Source organism: Impatiens glandulifera, chromosome 1 (genome assembly GCF_907164915.1).
Source record: "Impatiens glandulifera chromosome 1, dImpGla2.1, whole genome shotgun sequence".
NCBI classification, from domain to species: Eukaryota; Viridiplantae; Streptophyta; class Magnoliopsida; order Ericales; family Balsaminaceae; genus Impatiens; species Impatiens glandulifera.
This window is the reverse complement of record NC_061862.1, coordinates 152,013,575-152,024,516: the sequence shown is the minus strand read 5'-3', so window position 1 is coordinate 152,024,516 and position 10,942 is coordinate 152,013,575. Positions and strand designations below refer to the sequence as shown.

General features: G+C 22.1%; 1 protein-coding gene across 1 annotated transcript; it reads right to left on the bottom strand.

Moving 5' to 3' along the window:
* Nucleotides 1-21: 21 nt before the first annotated feature.
* Nucleotides 22-1,803, bottom strand: LOC124915532 (growth-regulating factor 3-like). The gene is made up of 4 exons (XM_047456270.1): nt 1,470-1,803; nt 1,190-1,402; nt 835-1,099; nt 22-597 (listed from the first exon to the last, which is right to left on the bottom strand). The coding sequence occupies exons 1-4, from the start codon at nt 1,687-1,689 to the stop codon at nt 195-197; spliced, it is 1,101 nt and encodes a 366-aa protein (XP_047312226.1). The 5' UTR covers nt 1,690-1,803; the 3' UTR covers nt 22-194.
* Nucleotides 1,804-10,942: the final 9,139 nt, after the last annotated feature.

The following is a 10,942-nucleotide window of genomic DNA, read 5'->3' as shown; positions in this document are numbered from 1 at the left end:
AGTAACGACTGGATTTAGTTCTCAAATGTAATCCCAATCCGGATTCACATTATTAGGATTAGAAAATCTGACATAAAAGGTGTTCCAAACTGACATTAGACACATCACAAAGCAATCTCAAAAGAGATTGAAACTTAGAAAGACATTCCCCCATTTGTTTGTTGTTATTAGAAAAACATGCTGGATACACACAATCAGTTAGGATGTCGTGCCAAATGGTGTAGAACACTAGTTGGCGACGAATCAGTCGTTGAGGTCCTCAAAGCCTCCGCAAGTGGACCGCCCATCGGTCCTGCTCCTCTCCATCCGGAAGCCCAATTCAATTGGTTCAGATCTCGTTCAGTATTGTTATTAGTATCATCTTCATGCCCTGTGGCCAGTTTGAGTGAGAAATCCGACACATTAGTTGAAGTGGAGAGGGTCACAGGACCAGTGTCGTCGGAATTTTCAGTTTGGTGAAGTGGTGGTCTAGGCCAATCATCAAAGAAGTGGCGTAGAACACGGTCCCCAGCAGGTTTCAGCTCCTTAGAAACCACAGCCACTTCGTTCTGCATTCCAAACATACCCTTATTTTCTTCTGTCCCCACTTCTAAGGTTCTGAAAAGAAAAAAAAAATTAGACAAAGATCATCTCAAGTTATGTGTTCCCTAATAAGGGGAATAGCTAGGGCATCAAAAGAAGTCCTTGAAATTACAGTGAACAAAGGGCCCAGCAAAAGAAGACATTATTAGATAGATGGTCCCCCAAAGGAACCAGGAGGAGGAGGAGGACCATGAACATGAATGAATTTCATCAATATCACTAGATTGTGTTTCCAAAATAGAAAACACCTACCTCCTGTTTTGATTGAGATGAGCAGTAGTTGTTGGAGAATCCGCTAGGGAATTAGCAGTAGTTGCAGAAGAGGATGAGGAGGTTTCCACAGGCTTTCTTGAACGGTTGCGGCCACGGTGCATGTGGCGGTCACAATACTTGTGGGCAGCCACCACATCTTTGGAACACCTCCATTTCTTACCGTCAGTTCTCCTGCACCTACCTGGTTCAGGATCCATGGGTCCTCCTGGTCTTCCCCAATGTCCGGCGGCACTGGCTTGCAACACTGTAGAACAACAAAAACAAAGATTTAAAGAGTGAAGGAAAGAGAGAGAGATAAGTGGAGAAAGAGATATGAGGGTGGGATGTTACTTACAAGGAGACTGGTAATGGGGATATTGGTGAAAAGGGTGTTGGAGGGGAAAAGGGAGAGATGATCTGAGAAGGGTTTTGTTGAGGAGGTGGAGGAGTTGAGGTGGGACGGCAGCACCGGCGAGCATATGCTTGTAGATTAATGCCTGTAATTCAAGCTCCTGCCATTGAGTCAAGCTGAAATAGCTGTTGTTGCTTGGCATCATCATCATCATCTCTATAGTAATCAGATCATAAAATCAGGAAATGAATAAAAACCAAAAACAGAAAAACTATCCACTTACTGGTGGTGGTGGTGGTGGAGGAGGTTGGGGGAGGAAAGAGAGGCAAAGAGTTGTTGGTGATTTCAGGTACAAACAAAGGGAGGGCAGAATCTGGACCAGAAGGTGTTGGACCTGTTGGCTGTTGTTGTTGTTGTTGTTCTAGGTCTGACTCATCCTGCTGCTTCTGATGCTTTTGCTTCTGTTCATGGTGGAATCTCCATTGCTTCATATCCAAGTCCATGAAGAGAGAGAAAGAGAGAAAGAACTGTGGGGGTGTTGTTTTGTTGGGGTTCTTTAATAGTTATAATAGCAGCTTTGTCTTTGTGGGTAGGGAATTGCTCAAGAGAAAGCTTCCAAATTTATTTTTTTTCATTTTCCAGACAATTCTCTTTTTTATATTATTATTATTCTTTTTTTCTCACACTAGTGTGTGTGAGAGAAATAAAGAAGGGAGCAAAGTTTGTTTTTATGGAGACAGTGGCTAGGGGGAAGCCCAATGGCACTTCAGAAATACTGTTGTTAGAAAAGACAGTTGAGAGCCAGAAAAATAATACAACCTTTAAGCCTTGTTTGGAAACCACACTGGATCCTAACAATAATCTCACATCTCCTCCACTTAAAAAGAGAAATGTGATATTATTAACCCATCAAATCAAATTAGTCCCGTGGTAATAGTCGGTTTAAGATATTATATGTCATAAGTTCGATTAGATATGAAAACGCTTTGAATTATCATGGTTGTGTGGTATTATGATAGTTTTTTTAACAAACTAAAAAATAATATTTGTTTAGAATATTTTGTCTTGAGGTATTGATTTATATAAACTAATGTTCTAATTTTTTTTTTATTGTGTATTTATTATCAAATTTAATATTTATTTGGGCAATTTAACTAAATTGTTTACTTTCATTTATAAATAAGAGACTTTGAACATCCCTATACATCACTATCCATTTCTAATGTCTACTTTAGCAAAAGCTTCCACAATATAAAAAAAAAAAAAAAAACAGATTTCTTACTTTCTACACCTGATTTGATCTATCAAATTAAACTCCCCAATTTATTCTTCTTATTTATTTTCTTCTTAAAGTATTATTGAGGCCCAGAATTGCAATTTTATTGAATTGTTTTTAGTGTATTAAATTAATAAGCAGAAAGAAGTAGAAGACATCCACATGTCTCTCCTTGCTTTGGAAAGCGAACCACGAATAGATAGATGAATATTAAATTCAGGTTAAGTTGAATCAACTACCCCAATATTAAATTATTTCTAACTAATTCTACACAACTTAATTATCATAATTTATATGTTTATTTAAATTAAGTTTCTTTATGTCAAAACATTCTAAACAAATAAGAATTTATGACATGTTGAGTTTCATTTATTTTATTTTATTTCATTTCATTGTAATTTTTATAGGCTTGAAAATATTTTAGATAAAGATAATATTTTGAAATATAATATTTAAAATTCAGCTTCGCTCAAATATTATAATTATTAGATTTATCGGATAAGTAGTAAAACTGACAGAAAGAGTAGGCTGACACTCGGAAGTTCGTTCCATTGCAGCATCACATCCACAGCTTTCTGAAAAAATAAAATAAAATAAGGTTTATTTTCATTCGTCTTATTCAGTTTACTTTATTTAAGAAATTAAATATTTTTCCATTTTAAAAACTAGTTCGATTGTATTTTTTATTTAAATTTAATTATAATCAAACATAGTTATGATATGTCCTTACTCAAAATAATTTAATTCATTAATTAAATTATTAAAATTCTAAAAAAAAAAAATTAGAATATTCATGTTTTTTAAATTATCATCACTCAACCCTTTTTTTAAATAAAAACTGAAATTACATAATAAATTAGATTATTTAAATAACATAATTCAAGAGCCCTAAAGGTTAGTTTGATTAAGCTAGAAGTAACTTATTTATTTTTAATTTTTAGATTTGTAATAATATTGAATATTATATATAAAAATATATATTTTTTTAATTTTTTAATAATATTTTATAAATAATAAGTAATATATAATTAACTAAATAATTATATATTTAAATATTTTTATTTTAAATAATTTGATTTTTTATTAACTTAATTTTAAATATTAATTAATACTTAAATTTTAAAAAAAAAATATTAATTTATAAGTTTTTATTAATATATAATTTTAAATTTAAATTTAACTAAAAAATTAAATTAAATAAGTACACAAAGAAAATAAATAAATAATTAAATTTTGTATATTATTTTTGTATGTACTTTTCTTATTGTCTAATTTTTATTTAATTTAAATATATTCATGATAGAAGTTTATCAAATTTAACCTATTAATATTTTTAATAGTTATAAAACTAAAAGTAATATAATATTATTAATCTCTTTAATTTTGATAATAACTTTAAGTATCTGAAATATCTAAATTCGTCTATTTAGAGTTTGTTTTAATATCTTAATTATTTATTCTGTTTTATCTAAAAAAATACTTAATTAATTATTTATAAAAATAAAATAGTATTATATTATTTCTAATTATAAATACAAACAGGTGAAAAGATGTATAATTTTAAATTTGTCTTACAAGAAAAAGATATATTTGTTTAAATTTATATTATTATAATAAATATATATATTTAATTAATAATTAAATAAATTTATATAAATAATTAGAAAGATAAATGAAAAATAATATTAATAAATGAATGAATAAAAATAAAAAATTATAGAGAAAAAAATATAAAGATTATGAAAAGGGAGTAGAAAGTAAATTGTATTTTAAATTGAAAATGTTTTTGATTATATATTTTATTTTATTTTTCTCTGTAATTTATTATTTAAAATTATTGTGGTAGATTATTTTATAAACTGAATCTAAGCCAAATTTTAAGGTTTTAATATGATTAATTACTATAGTTTATCTCTTTTTGTTTGCAAATTTACTTGATTTGCTAAACGCTAATTTATGTTTGATTTTATTTATTTGAAGTAATTTATTTTTAAATTGTTGTAATATAGCACCTTCTCAATCTATTTAAAATATAATAGCAGCACATATACAGAAGAAATTTAAAACTTATCAAATTCTTTCTCTATTAAGAGCTTGTTTGAGGAAGGGGTTATTTGGATAAATCCTGGATTTTGTCCAAATAACCCTATGATGGAATTGATAAAAAATTAGGTTTTTTAAAATCTATACCAATTTTACCCTTTCTATATATATATATAATATATTTTGTAAATGATATAATTTAATTTATATGAAATTAAATAAAATTTTAAAATATAATAAAATAAATATTAAAAAACTTTAAATAATTTAATATTATTATTAATAAAAAAAAACTATATTTATTTTTATATTATAATTAATAATACTTTTTTTAAATAAAATATGTTTATTTATATTAAATTAAATTTTAAAATATAATAAAATAAATATTAAAAAACTATACATATATTAATATTAACTTTTATTAATAAAAAATAAAATTTTAATATATATATATATATATATATTATAATTAATAATACTTTTTTTTAAATGAAATAATTTAATTTCTATTAAATTAAATTTTAAAATATAATAAAATAAATATTAAAAACTATACATATATTAGTATTAACTTTTATTAATATATTAACTTTATTTTTTAGTATAATTATTTATTTATTTGAATTATTTAAATTTTAATAGGGTATGTTATGATTGAATTTATATTGTGATTTTATTTTTATTTGAGATAATTAATAAAATTATTTAAAATGAAATAATTTTATAATTTAATTTATATTAAAATAATTAAAATATAAATAAATATTATATATATTAAAATAATTTTTTATTAATATAAAAATAAATATTTAAGTAGAGGGTAATTTGGGTATTTTAATTAATAAAAAGATTGATTTGATAGATGATGAGATGGTTGGGTTTTGGGATAAAACCTGGGTTTTATCCCAAAAACCCAAAGATCAAACGAGGCCTAACTGTATATAAAAATAATATAAAAAATCTCTTACAGCTTGTTTGATTTTGGGTTTTTTTTTTTAAGATTTTTATGAGTTTTGTCTAAATTTTTTTATTTTAAAAATTGAGTTATCTGATATATGTTTAAGAGCTTGTTTAATGTTAGTTATTTAAGGATATTTTTAATTTTTTTCTTTTGTTAAAAAAACTTTTTATTTATTTATTTATTTATTTATGTAGAAGTAAGCTATTTGGATTTTAATTAATTAAATTATTATAATATTTTTTGTATTTAAATTTTATAAAAATAAAGTATAAGTATTTTATTAGTTTAATTAATGAAATTAGTGATGTATTAAAGTATTTTTTTTTTAACTTGATAAAATTTTATTAGAATCCCATAAAAACTCATATCAAACGAGTTTTAAGATAAATTATTAAAATATTTAATTATATATTTAAAATTTAAATTTAATAAAAATAAACTAAAAATATTTTTATATTTTAACTAATGATTGTAATGATAATGATTTGTTAATTATATTGATAATGATAATAATATGACAGAGAATTTTAAAACAATATATGTTAAAAAATTTATAAAATCTGAAAGAATACAAAATCCATATGAGCACCATACATAAAAGTTTAAAGCCAAATGAATTTGAGATGTCAAAATAGGATGTCAATGGGTATACATATAATTGTTGGTATCTATTGGTCGAGTTTAGGTATTTTAAATTAGGGTTTGAATCAGGTATAAAGAGGAAAAAATATTTGATCGATTTCAGAATGAGAATTGTCAATTATGCGAAGTAAAACTCGATATTCGACCGTATCTATATATATAATGATGCTTAATTTTTAAATGTCCGAATTGCCGGGTCGAGAGTTGTGGTTAATTTGAATACTTGGGTCGGATTGTGGGTTGACCCGCCTTTAAATTTAAAACGGTTAAAAATAAAATTAAAAATGTTAAAGGTGTGTTTCGAACTTGCAACCTAACAAAAACAAATACAACTCTTTAACCAACTAGGCTACAAAAACTTTATTTTGTAAATTCAACACCAAATTTGATAAACGCGGAACGTTTTAATATTAATATAAGTTCAACTTTTTAACTAACTAATCTATATATATAATATATATAATGATGTTGAGTAAATGGATACTTAACGAATTGTGAGTTTTTTATATTATTAATCGTGGACTAAATGCTAGTTAATATTAAAATGATTTTTTCTTATTAACACTTAATTGACCTTTTAAATACATCTTGACAAATATTATTATAAATATATTATTTATTTTATTCATATCCATATTTCACTCAATTTTTATTTTTTTAATATTTTCTCAAAAAAATTATTTTAATTTACATTACTTTTCATCCTTTCTTTCAATAACAAAATATTTTTTTTTTACTTTATTATTTTTTTCAATTTCAATTTTATTAATTTTAATATTTTTTTTAACTTTATTTATAACCCTTTTTTTATCTTCTTCAACTTCTAAATGGGTAGGTAATATAATATTTTCAAATATTTTTTTAAACATTTTGATATTACTAATTTTAAAGTTATTTATTATTTAATAAAAAAAAAATCAATCTCTATAATCTTAAAAATATTGGATCGGATAATTGGGGTACCCATCAAAGATCGAGTACCCGACGAATCGTAAATAAGGATAACATAAAAATCTTCATCGGGATTGAATTCGGATGTGTACCTCATTACACTACGTGTCCTGTGTCTAAATCGTAAAACTATTATAAGTACCATACCAATTGTCCCATAATAATAATAATACTAGTCTTATTTTGAATAACTAGATAACCAATGGTAAGATAATTATAATCTTTCCAAATAGTCCAACATTTAGTTAGATTTAAACTAGAAGAAATAATTGAGGAATTATTGTAAATTAAAACATTATTAAATTTGTTAATATATATAATTAAAATAACTTTCATAACATTTTCTATTTAAATTGATATTTAAACAAGATATTTAAAAATAATAATTTTTGTAATTAAGTTTATATTTTGTTTTTGGTTCAAATTTATATTCGTTTTGAATTTGGGCGTGAACTGGGAGCCAAGATAGCGCTTTCTAAATTGGGAGATAGATTTGCGTCCAAATAAGTTCAAATGTTTTAATTAAATTTTTTTTTTTTGATAAACCATTTAAGATTAAGAATTATAATTAAAATTAAAATTTAAATATAATTTGAACCAATTGTTATTTTCCAATTCCTAATTTTACTTTTTCAGTTAAAATTTATAATTTTAAATATTTATATTTTTTATATTTTTAAACTAAATTTTTTATTATTTTATCATTTACAATCATATTTTTTTTATTTAGAATATTAAAATTTCGAACTATTTAAAAAAAATAGTAATTAACGTATCGAACTAATATTATTTTAATTTAAAAAGTTAACATTTAAAATCAATATTTATTTTTGTTAATACAAAAAGTTAGCAAATTGAATAGATATTTTTTAAAAATTATGACAAGATAAAATTACCCTAAAACTTATCAACCTTTTTACATGTAGAATTTAACTTTAATATGTATGACAACAATACATTCATTCGAACTCAATTTTTATTTTATTATTTTTATTTAAATAATTCTAATCGAACAATCACTTGACATGTTTTTAGTTCTAATATTCATAACCACAAATGATGTGATTTAAGGAAAACCAAATTACAAGTTTAATTCATATAATTTGCTTAAACTTATTCATAAAACGATGAATATATATAATTGATCAAAACACTAATATTAGTTGTGTTTATACACTTATTTGTTTGTTGTAAATTATCAAATTAACTTCGAATAAAGTTTATATTTATTTAAATATGTTAATTTATTTAATAAAATTTATTATAAAAACTAACCGAAAAATAGAGAATAAAGATAGACATGTAAAGTGAAGAGGTGGGTTTTGATGGGAAATCGGAGCAAGACCAATTTATTTTTCTTGGATCAGTCAAACAAAACCATCTCCTTTTATTTTATTTTATTTTAATTATATATGTACGGAACAATTGGTGGGACCCAAAAAGAACAAAATGCCACGAAATTAATTGTCACCTGTCTCGTCTTCACATTTTCTTCATTGTTTAATAAATGGTTCATTATTAATGAACAAATTACTTATTTCTTATATAATTTATAATTTAAAAATAATAATAATAAATAACCTAAATGGATAATAAATAATTCCTTATTTTGTATGAATAAGTAGAAAACTAATTATGAGCTCTTGGAATAAAGAGAAATTAAGGCCTTGTTGGTTAATGGTTATAAGTTATTTAAATAATAAAAAAATCAAACATTATTTATTTTCTCATAAATTAAATAATTTCATTCATTAATTAGAATACTAAAACACCTTTTATTTATATATATAAAGACTTTTAAGTTAAAAAAAAATATATATATATATATATATATATAAATATATATATATATATATATATATATATTTTCAAAATTATTAACTATTATTGTTTTTTTCTCTTATTCAAATAACCCCTAAGGTGTTGTTTGAATGAGTTTCCAAGAATATTCAACAATAGTAAATGCTTTGGATGTACTTAAGAGCTCGTTTGAGGAAGTGGTTATTTGGATAAATCCTGGGTTTTGTCCAAATAACCCTTGTATGATGGAATTGATAAAAAACCAGGTTTTTTAAAATTTATACTAATTTTACCCTTTCTATATATATATAATATATTTTGTAAATGACATAATTTAATTTATATAAAATTAAATAAAATTTTAAAATATAATAAAATAAATATTAAAAAACTTTAAATATTTTAATATTATTATTAATAAAAAACTCTATTTATTTATATATTATAATTAATAATACTTTCTTTAAATAAAATAATTTTATTTATATTAATTTAAATTTTGAAATATAATAAAATAAATATTAAAAAACTATACATATATTAATATTAACTTTTATTAATAAAAAATAAAATTTTAATATATATATATATATATATTATAATTAATAATACTTTTTTTAAATGAAATAATTTAATTTCTATTAAATTAAATTTTAAAATATAATAAAATAAATATTAAAAACTATACATATAATAGTATTAACTTTTATTAATATAAAAATAAAATTTTAAATAAATATTAATTTTATAAATTATTACTATTAAAATTTAAATATTATATGAGATAATATAATATGTTATAGTTTTATTTATATTATAAATTTATTTTAATTATTATAATTAATTAAAAAAATTAAATAAAATAGTTTCATTGGTCTATAATTATAATTTAAATGTCATTTAATTTTATTGTTATTATTTTCTTAAATTACATTATAATATTTTGATTTTATTAAATTAAAAAAAAATATTAACTTAAATTAATTAATATATTTATTTAGAATGAGTTTATATATATAAAAATAGAATAAATTTCTTTATAAATATTTAATTTATATGAGATATATTTATAAATTAATTAATATATGTTATTCAAATATAATAATTTTATTTTTTAGTATAATTATTTATTTATTTGAATTATTTAAATTTTAATAGGGTATGTTATAATTGAATTTATATTGTGATTTTATTTTTATTTGAGATAATTAATAAAATTATTTAAAATGAAATAATTTTATAATTTAATTTATATTAAAATAATTAAAATATAAATAAATATTATATATATTAAAATAATTTTTTATTAATATAAAAATAAATATTTAAGTAGAGGGTAATTTGGGTATTTTAATTAATAAAATGATTGATTTGATTGATGATGGGAAGGTTGGGTTTTGGGATAAAACCTGGGTTTTATCCCAAAAACCCAAAGATCAAACGAGTCCTTTTCTACCGCTCTTATGAGTGGTTTTGTATAATAATAATAATAATAATAATAATTAAATAACAATCATATAGTTCCCATTATAAAAATATTGTTTTAATTAAAAAATTAAAAGGAACACAAAATAATAATATTTATTTAAATTTAAATTATTTTAAATAAAAATTGATAAAGTAATATTTGGTTAATTGTACACTTACTTTTACTACTAAGCTATTCTAATAGATTAATTTAAAATTTATTCTATTTATTTAAAATATATTATTATTTTTATTAATAACTTACTAGAATATTATATTTGTGAAGAATTTAATTTATTTAATAATTTTTTTTATTTGATTCATACTAAAAATATCTTAAAATGAAATCATTACTTGTGGGGGCAGTGTTTCCTATATTAAAATTGAAGTATATGTTGTATATTTTTTCTTATGTATATCTAGTTTTTATATTTATTTAGTTATTCATTATCTTATAATTCTTTATTTAAATCATTCGAATTATATAATAATAATAATATATTATAATATGTTTTTTTGTCTGTATGCAACTGCTGGAGAAGAGGGAGAAAAATGTCAGAAGAGACAGCTGCTGGATCAGATGGTGGGACCCTATTTTTCCTCTGAGGCCACG